Genomic DNA, 19,410 nt, shown 5'->3' on the forward strand with positions numbered 1-19,410 from the left:
ATACCCGGTTGTCACAGAGACTCACATGCTGGGGTTTCAGATAATTTTACAGCAGCCCCCCCCCCCCCCCCCCCCCACACAAGAGGGGCTGCCGCTGAGCTAGCGGATTAGAAAATGCAGCTCAGTCAAAAGTTCTCTGATGAGGTTGATGCTGGGAGATTGATCTTCATGGTTGGTTGACTTTCTCCGGCTCATGCTGCTGCAGCCTTCCTCCCCGAACAATTAGCATCTGATTGAGGGGAGATGTGGGCGCTGTAAAGCCCACTGCATGGACTATGTGATGCCTGGCATACAATTCTGAAGAAAAGCCACATTTTTTGCTAGATTGTCATTTTAACAAAAGAAACGTAATGACAGATCAATGTCAAAGCTTTTAAGAGATTTAAGGAATTAAATGTTTTGAAAGGGGCAATTAGGCTACTTTATGACAGCAACTTTTTATCATGATTGTACCATCATGTATTGATGAAGGTGATCTTGTGATTTGACCTGCTCCACAATGCCCTGGGCCATGGTTAAACATAATTTAAATGAATTGCACTCCATACAATGGTGGCACAGCTCCTTCTTGTGGTTGTCTATGTAATTGTCTTAATTTCATTGAACACAAAAATCCATACCACACAGAAAATCAGTGATTCAATACCATTTTTATTTTATTTTCAGTGTTTTTATATAAAAACATACTGGACTTTGCCAGCATCCACTCCCATTGGCTATAATGTGGTTTTCCCAGAGAATAAGACCAGGATCAAGTCTATTTACAGAACATCCATACAAAAATGGATTTTGAAAAAAACAAATCTACCCACTGCTACCCCAGATCCTCCTAACTGAATAAAACGTAATGGATTCTATCACCCCACCTTTAAGATTAATGCCTCTGATTAAAACAAACAATATGCAAAAATGGCCTTTACACAGTTGGCTCCTAGTGAGACAATAGCATCTCTTACAATTCTTTCTATATAAAGTAATGCATATACATTTCTCCTTTACAATAAATTAGTACAGGCACATTCACCTATGGTCATGGTATAGGTCCCTGTAACACAGTCAAAACCATTGTGAACAAAGACAACGTTTTTACAGGTTATTCACATATCTCTCTCTCTCACACACACACACACACACACACAAAAAAATAAAAAATAAAATGAATCAAATCTGGGCAGCAAATTTTTGGTTTTGTGTGAATGATGCACTTTCTGGTTTTAAACATTGAAAGCATCTTATGTATACAATTATATAGATTTATATAAATATGTACAAACAAAACACACTAATTCCCATAAAAACATTATTGTATTTAAAAACCACAATAATGCAGAGAGAAGCTTGTCCATAAAACTTCAATAACTTAAGAAACCATAAAAAAAAGTAGCCGAAATAAAAACAAACGTTCAATCGATACAGTATATATGTTTTGCCCTGGATGAGTCTCAGTTGTAGCCAAGACTTGCACAGGTTGTAGCACCAGCAAATATTTAATAAGCACCATAGTGCTGACATGAATCACCCCTACAGCATAAATAGCAAGAAAGTGAACACGCAGCACCAATAACTGAAAACAGAATAAATTAGTGTCACGCCTTGTACAGGTATTTACAGGGTTAAGTACAGGGCAACTGCAGAGAGGAAATGAGAGTGAGGGTGAGAATCATGATGGAAGTGAAAGTTGCAGCAGTGAAAGGTGCAGCATATTACAGGACAGAAATTCAACATTCATCAGGTTAGGCCAGTGATTTTCGTGAGTCAGTTCTAGGACTCTGTATTAAGGTTTTTTGCACACGCCAACCCAAATCGCTTGAGTTCAGTTGCATAGCTCATTGATTCATGTGGATATTACATGTTGCCAGTTACAGTTTTTAGAATGGAATAGATTAAAAGGGAGCATGCGTGTAGTGGTGTCATACACATACCATTTACCCATGAGCAGCTCAGTTGATATAATCAAGACGAGGTGGAATGGAAACCTGCACCAAGAGACCGTAGGGCTACTTACTTGAGGGCTTTAGATTCTACCCCAGTACACAGTAAACACGAAGAGAGGGTGTGTGTGTTAGAGGAATACTGGGACTGCTGTGGAATATCAAGTAAACTAAGGAGAGTTGAAGAAGGGCTCCACCTAGAGGTGAGGGGATGCATGAGCAGGTTTAGTCCACATTGCAGGGCTTGCTGCTAGGCTTGTCCTTGACCTGGCTCAGGTGGCTCACAGCGCGATGAAAGGCGGTCTGCACTGCTTTACGGATGCCAGAGGAGCAGCCCTCCATCAGTTTGATCTTGTCCACAGTCTTATTGATACCAAAGGGAACCATCTTGGCTCTAGGAAGCCATTGCCTGTCAAAGCCAGTGACGTATCATTAGGATGATGCTAGAATTATGCTACATCATATTACCTCTGACTGCCATTGCAACTCAAGATAACCTGAGCACTGACTATTTGATTAAAAATAAACTGTTGGCCACGTTTGAAGATTATTACAAGTGTCAAACTATAGAAGGGGAGTGTCGTCTCACCAGCTGCGCTTGTTGTCGAAGAAGTGGACGAGGAAGAGTTTCTCTTCGGACCTGTACTGCATCTGCTCGCCGACCCTGAGGACGTCCAGAGGGGGTAGAGGGAGAGAGACCCCGTTGTGGTGACACCCCGCCCTCGGCATCTTGTGGTCTATGATCTGCATGGGGGAGGGGGCGAGAGAAGTGATTGGTTGTAGTGACCTGAAAACAAGAGGATGCAGGGGAATCCTGGTAGTGGTGCAGCAAAGGTTCAAACTGGTGGACAGGAACGTACATTAACACAATCACACACTGACGACACACACTACCACACACAGATGTCATGCTATCTGAGTCACCCAGATAGCTGTAAGCAGTAAGCAATCTATGTGACTCCTAACACACTCAAACCACCCACAACACACTGAAGCTGAGCAGCTAGCTGCAGGGCGTGCACAAACACGAGCTACACCACTTACGATGAGAGGAATGGATGGAAATGGGACATATATAGATGGGCATTGGCCAGTCTGGGACATGCGCTCACTCAAACTCACCAAGGCGGGGTAGGAGGGATATCCACTACATTTTGCCCAAACTAGTTTAAGGGGTTCCAGTACATATGTTGCAGCACTAGCAGGCATCCAAATATTTCCGTTGCCAACTTCTACGGAAGCAGGAATAATGACAAGCAAGTTATGGGGGGTTCACTGCAAACAGACAAGAGACTACTCTAAAAGCCATGCTCACACTGACAGGACACACAAAAACATGAACATACAGTACGTTCACACACAGGGAAGTATTACAGGGCATCAAAACACTGAAATACAGTTTTAGTTGTAGGAATTTTGAAACAATGTGAATTGTAGAGGCTAACCATTACTTTGTTTGCGACAGAGTAGAAGATGACTGAAAACTGCTGAATTATGTATAGGAAGTAGGATTTCTTAGTCTAGACTGGGTGACGAGGAGATCATTGGTGCCTTGGGGCATGTCAGCTCAGGCCACTAGGACAAGATGGTGACCGAATAAGGGTTGTTTAAAAAAATAAAAAGTTTGCCCTGGCCCCAGTGTTAGAACGCAGAGTGCTGGAAGCCTCAGTTGTCCTTTGTCAAACAAGCTCATGTCACTTGTCACACTGTGCTCAGATGCATTCTTACCAAGGAACACACACATGCTGGCACACATATTCTTGTCTAAATCAAAATACATTGGTTCCCCAGACTATCTTGCATTGATTATATGCACACTCACAAGACTATATACACTGAGTGTACAAAATAGGAACACCTGCTCTTTCCATGACAGGCTGACCAGGTGAAAGCTATGATCCCTTATTGATGTTACTTGTTAAACCCACTTAAATCATTGTAAATGAAGGGGAGACAGGTTAAAGAAGGAGTTTTTAAGCCTTGAGACATGGAGTGTGTATGTGTGCCACTCAGAGGGTGAACGGGCAAGCCATTGAATGGTAGTAGGTGCTAGACGCACTGGTTTGAGTGTCAAAAACTGCAACGCAGTTGCTGTGTTTTTCACGCTCAACAGTTTCCCGTGTGTATCAAGAATGGTCCACCACCTAAAGGATATTCAGCCAACTTGACAACTGTGGGAAGCATTGGAGTCAACATGGGCCAGCATCCCCGTGGAACGCTTTTGACACCTTGTAAAATCCATGCCCCAACGAATTGAGGCTGTTCCGAGGGCAAAGGAGGGTGCAACTCAATATTAGGAAGATGTTCCTAATGTTATATAACACTCAGTGTATATCTGCTATCAATCTCAGAACTTGCTTAACACTCATTCTATGAATATCAATAAAACATACTTCGGGACAAAAACAGCCCCTCTACTTAGCCTGGGTATGAGTCAATTTGTGCTGACCTTCCACTCCTTGCCACTAGCAGGTCTGGATTTCAGGCTACCCTCTACTTTTCTAAGCTGAGACTTGTGGTCCATGGGAAGTCAATTAATGTAAGAACAGCGTAATTCCGTGATGTCTACTGGCCGATGAGTTATTGAAAGTGGTAGAATTCCAAAGCTAAAAACAAACTACTATGAACAAGCCTTTGGGTAGCAGGCAATGACAAGAGGACTTAGCCAGATATTCCAGATAGAAATGTTAGAAGGATACAATTTTTTTTATACATTTATCATTCATAATATAAGTCCAGTCTTCCCATTTATTTATAGAAAGAACCAGTGTCTCACCTGCTGCAATCTTAGCGGCTTTGGTAAAGTCCCCATTTTCGATACAGGTGATGAGAGCGTTTTTGTCGTCCACTGTGCTCCTACGTGCCATGGATGGCCTCCCTTTTCCGTTTTTTGGCACTCTGACCGTGCTACAGTAAAAACAAAGGAAAACCGAGGAGGCTACTGAGAGCAAATGGCAAATGCGCTAATAGTCGAATGCAACATTTTGCCTGGTAAGTGATGATAGACTACAGACAGCTGCTGGAGGATCTAGATACTACATTAACGTGGCACTGTGATGTAGGCCCACTGCCAATCCTGTACCTGGTGCTACACAGCAGAGTGCTGCCAGCAGAGAGTCTGCATTATTGCCATTGTGCTGAGGTGTTAACAAGCATACCTTGTGCTACACAGCACGCTGCCGCTAGAGGAGATGCTGGACTCAGAGGCACAGCGTCGGCGAGGCTCCAGCGGCCTACTGGGGCTAGCCTCGCTCTCTGGCTCAACAACAAAGCCATTAGCTAGTCCTGGAGACAACGAAATGGTCAGAGCCTGCACACACACTTGCCTCTCCATTACTATGACATTTGCAAACCAAAAATATGAATTTTGTACATGAATGAGAAGAAAAGGGGGACATTTGCATATTAACACTGGACTTTACCTGTGTCAAGGCGCTTGATGGGCGATTCCTCCTCATCTTCGTCACAGTCTCCACTGGAGCTGTGGGTCCTCTTCCTGGGTAAAAGGAGGGTCTCAAGGCGAGGAATGACAACAGAGAGGAAGGTTTTGGCCCCCAGCGGCGGGGAGCCGGGCAAGTGCTCTGCTGTCCTTGGGGGCTTCTGCAGGCTAGCACTCTTGGACTTGCATAAGAGCACATTGGTCCGCCTGTTGCCCGTGCCAGAGGGCTCTGCGAGCATAGAGGTGGCCACGAAACTGAGGTCACTGACTGGGAACAGCGGGTTACAGATGTGCCCGTTGACGGGTTCCTGGGGTACAGAGGTAGCGGTCTTGACACCGTTGCACTTGGAGGTCTTCTGGCTCTTGTCTGCATTGGATTTGATGGGCTTGAGCATGGGAGGTTCTGAATGACTGTCTGAGTTGACAAGCGGCGGCGAAGAGTTCAACGGCTCTAGTTTTGGTGGGGGCAAAGACTTGCCTCCTATACAATCAAAACAGAAGCACAGTAGAAAATGAAAATTATTTTGACATGTGGAACAAACAATCATTAGCTAATAGCCTACAGTTCATCAAGTAAGATATAAAGAAGGTTAAAATGAACCAATTCATAGCTTTAGGACAGCCCGATATGTACCTTCTTCCTGTGTGCTGTGTCCAGTGGAAGGCAGCGGTTTATCCTCAGTATCTGCTGGTTTCGGTTCAGAGGAAGCGGAAGCGGGGTGCCTCGTCTTTAGGAATATCTCGCTGCGAACATCTGTGATGGTCTTTTTGAGCAGCTTCAGTCGCTTGCTGCGAGACGGACTGGACTTCATGGCACTGCTCAGGTCCAGCTTCTCCAGCAGCCCTTTAAGTTGCTCCTCCAAAGACATGTGCTGGCGGTTGGCTGGGTTTAGTATCCGGTCCACTGCAAGACACACACAAGCAACAACTTAGTTGGCTGAGCTCAAAACATTTCCCCATTCCCCAATACTACAGCAACATAAATCAATCGCTGTGTGCAAGCATATAACTTAGGCTGTGTACAAGATAAATGGAGAAGTAAACATCTGTAGAATGTCCTTACCATCGTCCCAGGAGAAAGGGGGAAGAGCCTCCACCTTGGGCGGCTCAGGGAGGTGCATCCCGCTGACAAAGTCAAAGCCAATTCGCTCTGCATACCGACGAGTCTTCCTGAGGATGGCCTCGCCTTGGTCTTGTAGACGCAGACCAGCCTTGTGGAAGAACGTGTCCTTGGCGTTGTACTTCATGCAGTTGAATATGATCTGGTTGAAGTCGGCCTCAAACTCCACCAGGCTCTTGTAGCCGTGGGCCTCAATGCGCTTCCTCATGGTGGAGAAGTCCATTGGGTTCTTGATGTGGTCCAAGTAGTCAGGCACCTGAGGATGGAGAGATAATAAAATAAAAAACACGATGCTATGTGAAAGGTACACAGATAACTAAATAGAACGATATACAATCTCTGTGAGGGTACCATTTGTTTTTCATTTGTGAAAGTAACATTCAATTCGGGGTATGGGGGACCATACCTCTTTAACGTTGACAGGCTGGGCAAAGATCTTGGCCTGGTCCTTCTCCTGAAGCTGGTCCAGGACAGCTCGTAGTAGAATGTTGAAGGGTGTGAGCTGTACCTCTAGAACAGACTGTTGGAGCTTCATCTGAATGGTTACAGGACATAGCACAAAGCTGTAGTATACTAACATTTACAAGGGGATCCAACAACCAATTCTAAAGCTCTTTTAACAATGCAGATTATCTTTTGAAAGGAAATTCATTTGACCTAATTTTATTGATAGGAGGGCTTACAACTACTAGCCATTGATATGCTGTCACACAAACATTCTTATTTCACTACTGGGGTTATGAGAATGAAAAACCGAGACCAATTCTCTGTACCTCCTCTCTCTTTATCTTCTCCCTCTTCCTGATCATTTCGAGCAGTAGGCGAGCTCGCTCCAGGTCGTGGCGTAGGCGGTGCCATTCCTTTAGCTGCTCCTTCATCACTCGATTATCCTCCACCCTGCGGTCCTGTAACATCAGTGTCCAAAAGGGCATTTTAATTAACATCCACAAGGCCTTAATCTCAGGTAAGGCGGCAGAAAATGACAAAGAGCTACAGTGCCATCAGAAGGTATTCACACCCCTCGACTTTTCCACATTTTGTTGTGTTGGAGCCTGAATTTAAAATGGATTAAATTGAGATGTCACTGGCCTACACCCAATACCTCAAAGTCAAAGTGGAATTGTGTTGTGAAATGTTTACAAATTAATTACAAATGTAAAGCTGAAATGTCTTGAGTCAATAATTATTCTTCCCCTTTGTTATGGCAAGCCTAAAGTTGCATGGGCTCACTGTGTGCAATAAGTGTTTTAAATTATGTTTGAATGACTGCCTTATCTCTGTACCCCACACTAAGGCCCCTTAGTTGAGCAGTGAACTTCAAACACAGATTCAACCACAAAGACCAGGAGGGTTTTCCAATTCCTCACAAAGAATGGCACCTATTGGTAGATGGGTAAAAATATCAAAAGCACACGTTAAATATCCCTTTGAGCACGGTGAAGTTGTTAAATTCCATTTTGGATGGTGTAACAATACACCCAGTCACTACAAAGACATGGGCGTCCTTCCTAACTCAGTTGCCGGAGAGGATGGAAACTGCTCAGGGATTTCACCGTGGTGACTTTAAAACAGAGTTTAATGGCTGGGATAGGAGAAAACTGAGAATGGATCAACAACATTGTAGTTACTCCACAATACTAACCTAATTGACAGAGTGAAAAGAAAGGAGCCTGTACAGAATAAATACAAATTCTAAAACCTGCATTGTTTGCAACAAGGCACTAAAGTAATACTACAAACATTTTGGCAAAGCAATTAACTTTTTGTCCTGAATACAAAGTGTTGTATTGGTTTTGCCTTAAAATATTACTGAGTACCACTCTCTATATTTTCATGCATAGTGGTGGCTGCATCATGTTATGTGTATGTTTGTAATCGTTAAAGAATGGGGAGGTTTTTAGGATTTTTTTTATGGATCTAAGCACAGGCAAATCGTAGAGGAAGACCTGGTTGTCTGCTTTCCACCAGAAACTGGGAGATGAACCACCTTTCAGCAGAATGATAACCTAAAACACAATCCACACCAAAGTTGTTACCAAGAAGACAGTGAATGCTCACGAGTCTCCGAGTTAGTTTTGACTTAAATCTGCTTGACCATCTATGGCAAGACCTGAAATGGTTGTCAAAGCTGTGATCAACAACCACTTTGACAGCACTAGAAGAATTTTGAAAATAATAAAATGGGCCAATGTTGCACAATCCAGGTGTAGAAAGCTCTAAGAGACTTACCCAGAAAGGTGCTTCTACAAAGTATTGCCTCCGGGGTGTGAACACTTATGTAAATTAGATGTTTCAGTATTTCATTTTCAATAAATGTGAAAACATTTGTAAAAACATGTTTTCACTTTGTCATTATGGGGTATTGTGTGTAGATGGGCGAGGAAAATAATATACTTAATCAATATTGAATTCAGGTTGTAACAACAAAATGTTGAATAAGTAAAGGGGTATGAATACTTGCTGATGCACTGTACCTTCAATGGACATCGACTGTGATCTATTTGTTTTTTTTTACTCCACTGACCAACAAACTAGGCAAATTTCTATTAAATGTCTTCTCTTCTTTTATAGTCTATATTGAAATGGATAAATGGCCCATATCTCTAGCATCCAAAAACCTACTTTTGAGAAAAAGGCCTAGACACAGGAAACTGTCTTTTTCTCAATTCAAGTATTAGTGTGCTTTATTTTGATTTCCAAGCACTGGAGAGCGGTTTAAAAACAACATGTTTAAAGCAGACAATTGTCTATTACAAGGATTCGGATACCATGAAAACTACTAAACAATTACACTGACCGGCTGCTCTGGTTTAGGGGGTTGAGGGTTGGCCTGTAGCCGCCTGATCAGTGGCACGCCGTTCCTCGACTGTCTCTTCAGCATCCAGTAGCTCAGGACCCGCTCCACAAACGCCTTCTTCTTCTGGACAGACACTTGATTGAGGATCGTGTCGAAACTGAGAGGGGAGAATATGTTAGCATTGGTCAGACACAGGATTATTCTTTTTAATGCACATTTCACACATTCATTGGGAGATTTGTTATTTAGGAAAATATTGAGTTATTGGTAGACAAATGAAGTAAAAAAATAATATGCCAACCTGCTGGGGGTTATACTAGGCCCAGGCACAGCTGGAGCCTCTTCCTCAGGCACCACCACTATTCTCTTGCTCTTCTTCTTCTGCCACCCTTTTAACCTCGTCATCCCTCTTTTGTCGCCCCTCTTGTGACAGACACCGTTTTTAGCATGGCCTTCCTTGTAGATAGCAAGGGGTCTCCGAGTGCACCCTTTAGGAGTGTGAGCACAGCAGAAGGCTGTTTTCTTCACAGAGAAAGTGGGCGACCCCGTATCTGTGACTTCTTTGACAGGCTCCATTTTCATGTAGAGGCCGGCCTTTTGGGCACAGCTGACATGGAAGGCTGTGTAACAGTTAACCTTGTGACACTGGATGCAGGCCCCGGCACCCTTCTCCTTGCAGAGGTAGCAGGTGAGTTTCCAACGGGCGGGCGGAATATTGCTGACACCGTCGATGGGCTCGATAAAGACTGTGTCGGAGAAGCCCACTTCTGGCACCCACAGGGCACACACCACGTGGCCCCAGCGGTCATCATCAGTCTTCTTCAGGGCACCGCCTTTGTTGGGGCAGAACACACACTCAGCGGGTCGTGAGGGGCACTGGAGGCAGTGGCGACACAGCCACTGGCCCTCAGGGATGTAGGGAACACCGTAGCACTCCTGGTGCACGGCAATGTTGCATGAGTCACAGAAGAGGATGACGTTGCTGTCCTGTCCGTCTCCATCCATGCAGATGCAGCACACAGCATCCTCATCGATGAGGGTCTGCGGGTCGCTCCGACCCTGGCTGGCAAAGAAGGACTCCTTCTCAAAGCGGTCCATAAGGAACTCAAAAAGGTTCTGGGACACCTGACTGACGCCCTCACTTTTCCTCTTCTCATTGAGAAGATCCAGCCAAGCGTAGTCCTCCTCATCCATGTCATACTCCACTTCCTCATCCAGCTCTTCGGCAGTCTTCTCAGAATACTTATAATATATGGAGGGCCGCCGAGGCACCGCGGGAAGGTTGTACTCCACTGCGCGGAACTTGGGTTCCAGGAGGGCGCTCCCTTGCGGGGCAGCCCCATGCGTGGTGGTGAGGGCGGCGCTCTTCTTCTGCTGGTTGTTTTTGAGCCTCACCGAGCGCACCAGCACTTGCTGGGGCTTCTCGTTGTTCTCCTTGTTGCTGTTGCACTCCATGATCTCTTGGGCCGTGGGATCATCGTCAGCGATGACATCCAGCTTGTCATAGATGCTGATCCTGTGCACGCGGCCATCTATCTCTAGGTCCACCATGCGCTGGGCCTGGGCGTATGTCAGGGTCTCCTTGTTCGGTGAAGGTTTGATGGGAGAGGGGGGCCTCTGGGGCGTGGACATGCGATTATAATGCCGTACTTTTTTCTTCATCATGAAGACCTAAAAAAATGCTAAGAAAACCCACTTTGATTGAGATTTTACTTAGGCCAATACCAACCAAGACTGTAATATATCAATAGTCACAATTTCTCTTTCTTGGTTTCAGTTGTCTATTATTTTTTTGAGTGGACATAACAGAAGGCTTTTCATTGACATGACAAATATCATGGCATGGATGAATACAATGTGTCATCACTTTTACTTCCTTATGGTGTGCAGACGGGAAATAAATGTAAGTAGGTGTTGTAATAAATGCAATTTCTCCACAACCTGGATAGGAATATATTATTACAGTACCTGTGCCAATTTGCTTCTAGTAACCTAGGATGAGCCTAATTAACTTTTATATTCACCCAAAGTCCCAAACTAGCCTACTTGAAGTGTGGAGAGGCATACCTTTCTTGTTGTTCTGTGAAATCAGAAACTAAATATTTGTAACTACTCTAAATTATTTGGAAGGTAAACGGTATAAAATATTAGTGTTGCTAACTGTTTGCTGCATAATAAGTGAACAGATACTATTAATTTCGTAGTTGAGCATTCATTCAAAATACATGCTAAACAGAAGAGTAGCTAAATAGACAGTTTGCCTGAGCTGTCATCTCTTTTTCGAAGAGACAAAGTCATTGAAATATTTGGCAGACTCTGGGCATGTACACACTACACAATGAAAGCCAAACACAGCAGCTGATTTATGACTCCAAATGGTACCAGGCGACTGTTCTTGGTTAATTCCACTGACAACAAATGTAGGTATTCTCAACTAACAGAACACATTGTAACGAAGGGGGTGAGACGGGAGAAACAAATGGGAAGTCCCTTGCGCGCAACATCTTATTAAGTTGACATAATTGCTAAACAACTATTTAGCTAGCCTAGCTAACGTTAGTCAACTTTCAGCAAATAAATAGCTAACCAATTAGCTATCCTGGCAATGCTAAATTGTGCTACTTAAACACAACTATCTAGATAGCTATCGTTATGGTAGAGTTGCCTTGATAGGTTTAGGCTAGCTGGCTAACTGCTAGCGTAAAGCCAATGTATTGTGGCCACCTAACGTAGTAGTTAACTTAGTAGCTAGCTAGTAAGACGCATAACCTACATAGCTTTAGAAGTAACGTTAGTTGAAGGTTGAGCCAGACATAAATAATATGTATATTGAGTTATGAGAGGAGGATCCCGTAAAAGTAGCGCCAGCGGCCTCAAGTCAAGAGCTAGCTAGCTAACGTTCACAATAAACCAAGGAAGGAAATATGGCGTCCGACTAAACAAGAATCCGAGTCGATTCGGTCACGTTTAAGTTAACATTTTCTTCACTAGAATGTATAATCCATTTGTATAAATGCATTTAGGTTGTTCTGAAAAGCATACATATGTGCATAGACAGCAAATTCGGCTATAGCCATCTAACGTTACCTTTGTATTTTCAGTAATTCCGCTTTTGAAAACAGCAGCGCTTGCAAGCAATGGCGATGTGGCCTGCAGAGCAGCAGCAGTAAATCCACACACAATCCTCTCATCCAACGGGCACCGCTCGAGCAGCTTTGAATTATAAATTTAAACGACGACGGTCTAAATTCCAAATTCGATTCTATTACAAACATAAATATTTCTGAAGAGCCACCAAATACTAATGTCCTTTTGCGACTTGCTAACGATCAGTAGCTAGCAGCCCCTGGTTTCTTTTCGCCAACAACAATGCGGTTGTGCGGCTCCCCAGTTACGGCATGACGTGATTACGTCCCAGCGAAAAGAAATTGCAAACATCAAGGAGGTGGGGGGAGTTTTAGCTAGAAGGGTCAAGTTTTTGTTAAATTAACGTTTCGTAGCACAAAGTTTCCCACAAAGGTCCAGGGTGGCTGGTTGCCTATTGGAATCGCAAATACGATGGGAAAATCTGGTGGTGGTAGGGTTGTTAATGTTTGATTATAGCTTGGATTGAGATTTCCTATCGTGGATGTCGTTTTCTCTACCCCAAATTGAGACAACATCCCCAGGACATTAAAAAATATATAATTTGCTGCAATTCCACATATTTTTACATTGTTTAGGGCCATGACCAGGGTGAAATAAAAAATGTTTATTTATTCAGGATTCTTTTCAAATTGAATTTGAAATTACTTGGTTTGAAGTTACTTTGAGATTATTTGAGAGTATGCTAACTGGGGGACACTGAATTACATTGTTTTTTGGTTAGAAAATGTTCATATTAACAGTTGGTGGAAGTGGTCATTTACGGCATATTGTTTTGTAGTTGTACAGTGTAATTGTAAAATCAACTTAAATTGAATGACATATATTTTGATTTGTTTAACACTTTTTTGGTTACTACATTATTCCATATGTGTTATTTCATAGTTGAGATGTCTTCACTATTATTCTACAATGTGGAAAATAGTAAAAAATTAAGAAACACCGTTGAATTAGAAGGTGTTCTAAAACTTTTGAATGGTCGTGTATATAAATCTCACACCCCCATACAAAAAAATATAATAAAGATATGTATTTTCATTATGCAAAATGTACTCAGAACATTAGTTTTTTGTTCAATGCATTTGTTGCTTTGAAATGTATATATATTTTTAATGGTATACATATAAAAACCATACATAAATCTCACAAGTAGGGATGATTTATTTTCTAATTGCATTCAGTGTCTTATCACTACTTTGTTGTTTCTTGTAGCTACTGTAGATTACATTTGCCATCTCATTTTGAGATTAGATTGAGATGGCATAGACAACTATTGTAGGTTTATAATTTGTGGTGTAAAAGTTTTGAAAACGACTTATGTTACTGTACTTGCAGTGCTTTCTAGTCATTTACAGCATATGACTAAATTATTCATTTTTTGCAGATCGAAATTTACCCAGGTTCGAACTTTACAGTCCCAAAGAACGTCAGGAGGGCAGCCATGCAACCAGGCAACAGTTCCACTGCGATGGCAAGAGCGCTGTTGGGTGCTTTAAGATGTTGATATGTTGCTGAAAAGCAATCTGGGAGCTTCTGTATGTACAGAGATTATTTTGACTGTAGAATTAGAATCGAAGAAGATCCAATCACATTTGGTCATTTTTGGGAGTGCTCCACCTTAGAATGCACATCAAAGGATAACAAACAAAGTGTTGGAGATATATTGGCTGTGAAAAGAGGCTACTTGCTGTCCACCCCAACCAGCACTGTTTGAAATGGGAATATCCATTCTACTCATTCCAATTATATCGACAATGGCAGTAGTGCAGTATGTACAGTCGAAGTCGGAAGTTTACGTAGACCTTAGCCAATTACATTTAAACTCAGTTTTTCACAACTCCTGACATTTAATCCATTTAAAAATTCCCTGTCTTAGGTCAGTTAGGATCACCACTTTATTTTAAGAATGTGAAATGTCAGAATAATAGTAGAGAGAATGATTTATTTAAGCTTTTCTTTATTTCATCACATTTCCAGTGGGTCAGACATTTACATACACTCAATAAGTATTTGGTAGCATTGCCTTTAAATTGTTTAACTTGGGTCAAACTTTTCGGGTAGCCATCCACAAGCTTCCGACAATAAGTTGTGTGAATTTTTGCCCATTCCTCCTGACAGAGCTGGTGTAACTGAGTCAGGTTTGTAGACCTCCTTGCTCGCACACGCTTTTTCCGTTCTGTCCACACATTTTCTATAGGTTTGAGGTCAGGGCTTTGTGATGGCCACTCCAATACCTTGACTTTGTTGTCCTTAAACCATTTTGCCACAACTTTGGAAGTATACTTGGGGTCATTGTCCATTTTGAAGACCCAATTGCCACCAAGCTTCAAATTCCGGACTGATGTCTTGAGATTTTGCTTCAATATATCCACATAACTTTCCTTCCTCATGATGCCATCTATTTTGTGAAGTGCACCAGCCCCTCTTGCAGCAAAGGACCTCCACAACATGATGCTGCCACCCCCATGCTTCACGGTTGGAATGGTGTTCTTCGGCTTGCAAGCCTCCCCCTTTTTCCTCCAAATGTTCCTCCAAATGTTTGGAGGAAAAGTTGGGAGGCTTGCAAGCCGAAGAACACCATTCCAACCGTGAAGCATGGGGGTGGCAGCATCATGTTGTGGAGGTCCTTTGATGCAGGTGGGGCTGGTGCACTTCACAAAAAAGATGGCATCATGAGGGAGGAAAGTTATGTGGATATATTGAAGCAAAATCTCAAGACATCAGTCCGGAATTTGAAGCTTGGTGGCAATTGGTCATTATGGCAAAACAGTTCTATTTTTGTTTCATCAGACCAGAGGACATTTTTCCAAAAAGTACGATCTTTGTCCCCATGTGCATTTGCAAACCGTAGTCTGGCTTTTTTATGGCGGTTTTGGAGCAGTGGCTTATAGATACTTTGTTTCCTCCAGCATCTTCACACGGTCCTTTGCTGTTGTTCTGGGATTGATTTGCACTTTTCTCACCAAAGTACGTTCACCTCTAGGGGACAGAACGCCTCTCCTTCCTGAGCGGTATGACGGCTGCGTGGTACCATGGTGTTTATACTTGCGTACTATTGTTTGTACAGAGGGATGTGGTACCGTCAGGCATTTGGAAATTGCTCCCAAGGATGAACCAGACTTGTGGAGGTCTACAATTTTTTTTCTGAGGTCTTGGCTTTCTTTTGATTTTACATGATGTCAAGCAAAGAGGCACTGAGTTTGAAGGTAGGCCTTGAAATACATCCACATGTACACCTCCAATTGACTCAAATGATGTCAATTAGCCTACAGAAGCTTCTAAAGCCGTGACATAATTGTCTGTAATTTTCCAAGCTGTTTAAAGGCACAGTCAACTTAGTGTATGTAAACTTCTGACCCACTGGAATTGTTATACAGTGAATTATAAGTGAAATAATCTGTCTGTAAAGAATTGTTGGAGAAAATTACTTGTGTCATGCACAAAGTACATGTCCTAACCAACTTTCCAAAACTATAGTTTGTTAACAAGAAATTTGTGGCGTGGTTGAAAAACAAGTTAATGACTCCAACCCAAGTGTATGTAAATTTCCGACTTCAACATTATATGTAAGTATTATTTGTAGTGTTGTACAGATAGGCCAGAGTCATTATCTTCAGAACTAACTCAAATCTGTCTGTGTCATTATGACTTGGGGGAATTATGTATGACAGATAGGTGGCAAAGCTACACTGAACAAAAATATAAATGCAACATGTAAAGTGTTGGTCTCATGTTTCATGGGCTGAAATAAAATATCCCATACATTTTCTATACGTACATAAAGCTTGTATAACATTTTCTGCAGAAATCCCTGTTAGTGAGCATTTGTCCTTTGCCAAGATAATCCATCCACCTGTCAAGTGTGCCATATCAAGAAGCTGATTAAACAGCGAGATAATTACACAGGTATACCTTGTACTGGGGACAATAAAAGCCCCCTCTAGAATGTGCAGCTTTGTCACACAACACAATGCCACAGTGGTCTCAGGTTTTGAGGAAGAGTACAATTGGCATGCTGAATGCAGGAATGTCCACCAGAGATGTTGCCATGCCAGAGAATTTAATGTTTATTTCTCTACCATAAGCCGCCTCCAGCGTCGTTTTAAAGAATTTGGCAGTTCGTCCAACCGGCCTCACAAACGTAGACCACATGTAACCACGCAAACCCAGGACCTCCACATCCGGCTTCTTCACCTGCGGGATCGTCTGGGGAAAGCCACCCGGACAGCTGATGATACTGTAGGTTTGCACAACCAAAGAATTTCTGCACAAACTGTCAGAATCATATCGGAAGCTCATCTGCATGTTCGTCGTCCTCACCAGGGTCTTAACCTGACTGTAGTTCGACGTCGTAACCAACTTCAGTGGGCAAATGCTCACCTTCGATGGCCATTGGCACGCTGGAGAAGTGTGCTCTTCACTGATGAATCATGGTTTCAACTGTACCGGTCAGATGGCAAACAGCGTATATGGCGTCGTGTGGGTTATTGGTTTGCTGATGTCAACGTTGTGAACAGAGTGCCCCATGGTGGCAGTGGGGTTATAGCGTGTCCCAGTTCCCACCAATGTCTAGCAACTTCGCACAGCCATTGGAGAGGAGTGGGACAACATGTCACAATCAACAGCCGGATCAACTCACACCAGATACTGACTGGTTTTCTGATCCATGCCCGTAACTTTTTTTAAAAGGTATTTGTGGCCAACAGATGCATGTCTGTATTCCCAGTGTGAAGTCCATAGATTAGGGCCTAATTAATTAATTTCAATTGACTGATTTCCTTATTTGAACTGTAATTCAGTAAAATCTTTGAAATTGTTGCATGTTGCGTTTATATTTTTTGTTCAGTGTAAAAGGGGAGAAGATTGGATCCTGAACAAGTGACCACAATAACTGCTAAGTAGGTTTTTGTTAATCAATTACAAATGCGCATTTGACAGTGTGGGGATATCAACATATTTTCAAAAGAATATGACTTATAAATTACTCATGTCATGCTATCTTCAATAATCTCCAAACTGCATGCAGAGACTGAAAAAGTTTTAAAATGAATTTTAAAAATGAATACCCCATTACATTGTTGGGAAAAATGCCAATTAAATTAATTGAAGATGTTAAAAGAATAGCTCACTTTTTGACACCTTATAGTCAGAAGGCTAACAAAAAAACTATGGGGGTGATTTGGGAAATTAGACAAAGTTCAATGTTCCTGGCCAAATCCCCTCAATTTAATAGTGGCTATTTAAACAACTCTGAATCATGGATAACAATTTCCCCTGACCCATAGACTACTTTAGGGGTAAGGAGGCATCGGACTGACAATAAGGTGTAAAAAAAAGTTAACTATCCCTCAATTGAATTTACAAATCAATCATTGCAAATAAGACATTAATGGTCAAGGATTTCTTATTAAACTGAATCTTTAGTCATTCTATTTATGACCCCAAAACCCAACCCCTAACTGTGTGCTCTTTATTTTATATTTGTTGCTTTCCCTCCACATATGCTGTCACGAAGCTTTTCCCGAATGCAACAAAGGGACAAGTGGGGACGGCTTAAAACAGTTAAATGGCTGAATTGAAAAGCGACGAGAGAAAAAAATGAGATGAATAGGATGAAATATTTTTGTTGTTGTTTTTTTCTTTGTTCTAATGTTTTATTACCATGATTACAAAGTATCACTGAAATAATGCTCCTATAACATATGTTAACACATCGTTGTGACATAAGGGACAAATACACTAAGTATACAAAACATTAAGGACACCTGCACTTTCCATGACATGACCAAGGTGAAAGCTATGATCCACTTCAATCAGTGTAGATGAAGGGAATGAGACAGTTTAAAGTAGGATTTTTAAGCCTTGAAACAATTAAGACATGGATTATTGGCCATATACCACAAACCCCAGAGGTGCCTTATTGCTATTATAAACTGGTTACCAAAGTAATTAGAGCAGTAAAAATAAATGTTTTGTCATACCCGTTGCATATGGCTGTCGGCCAATCAGCATTCAGGGCTCAAACCACCCAGTTTAAAAATGGGCTTATACTATGGCATTGTTGAATACTTGTTTCTGATTGGCATGAAGGGCATTCTAGAGTGTACATTATTTAAGAAATAAGGCCCGGGGGGGTGTGGTATATGGCCAATATAATACGGCTAAGGGCTGTTCTTAAGCAAGATGCAATGCGTCTTGTCCCATCGCCACAACTCCCCTACAGACTCGGGAGAGGCTAAGGTCGAGAGCCATGCATCCTCCGAAACACAATACCCTGCCAAGCCGCACTGCTTTTTGACACACTGCTCACTTAACCCGGAAGCCAGCCACACCAATGTGTCAGAGAAAACACTGTCCAGCTGGTGACCAGTCAGCTTGCAGGCCCCAACCCTCCACAAGGAGTCTCTAGAGCATGATGGGACACAGCCTGTGATCAAACATGGGTCTGTAGTGACGCCTCAAGCACTGCGATGCAGTGCCTTAGACCGCTGTGCCACTCGGGAGGCCCTGTTGAACATTTAAAATGTGTTAAATTATACCCATGGTATAAAAGGAATAATCAACTCAGGGCTCTACGTTCTCTGGAAAAAATTGTAACTCCATGGAAGGTCAGTTCCACTCCGCTAGCATGTTGTGGAACACACCTTCCACTTTGTAAATGTTTTCCATATAACGCATAGCCCCTCGTTGATTATCCCTTACATTTACAGCACCAGTCAAAAGTTTGGACACACCTACTCATTGAAGGGTTTTTCTTTATTTTTTACTATTTTCCACATTGTAGAATAATAGTGAAGACATCAAAACTATGAAATAACACATATGGAATCATGTAGTAACCAAAGAAAATGTTAAACAAATCAAAATCTATTTTATATTTGAGATTCTTCAAAATAGCCACCCTTTGCCTGGAAAGCTTTTCCAACATTCTAGAAGGAGTTCCCACATATGCTGAGCACTTGTTGGCTGCTTTCCCTTT

General features: G+C 42.4%; 1 protein-coding gene across 2 annotated transcripts; it reads right to left on the minus strand.

Annotated features, from left to right (window-relative positions):
• Positions 1-631: 631 nt before the first annotated feature.
• On the minus strand, positions 632-12,666 carry LOC139369616 (bromodomain-containing protein 1-like). 2 transcript variants are annotated; one of them, XM_071108881.1, is made up of 12 exons: positions 12,375-12,666; positions 9,589-10,969; positions 9,288-9,444; positions 7,264-7,395; positions 6,897-7,025; positions 6,434-6,746; positions 6,005-6,274; positions 5,354-5,851; positions 5,090-5,216; positions 4,708-4,838; positions 2,521-2,675; positions 632-2,340 (listed from the first exon to the last, which is right to left on the minus strand). In XM_071108881.1, exons 2-12 carry the CDS (start codon positions 10,950-10,952, stop codon positions 2,326-2,328), a joined length of 3,291 nt encoding a protein of 1,096 aa, XP_070964982.1. In that variant the 5' UTR covers positions 10,953-10,969; positions 12,375-12,666; the 3' UTR covers positions 632-2,325. The 2 variants fall into 2 exon arrangements, with proteins under 2 accessions (XP_070964982.1, XP_070964990.1); XM_071108889.1 differs by having other exon boundaries at positions 9,589-10,958; positions 12,375-12,658.
• Positions 12,667-19,410: the final 6,744 nt, after the last annotated feature.

The sequence above is a fragment of the Oncorhynchus clarkii genome, chromosome 2 (assembly GCF_045791955.1).
Source record: "Oncorhynchus clarkii lewisi isolate Uvic-CL-2024 chromosome 2, UVic_Ocla_1.0, whole genome shotgun sequence".
Lineage (NCBI taxonomy): Eukaryota > Metazoa > Chordata > Actinopteri > Salmoniformes > Salmonidae > Oncorhynchus > Oncorhynchus clarkii.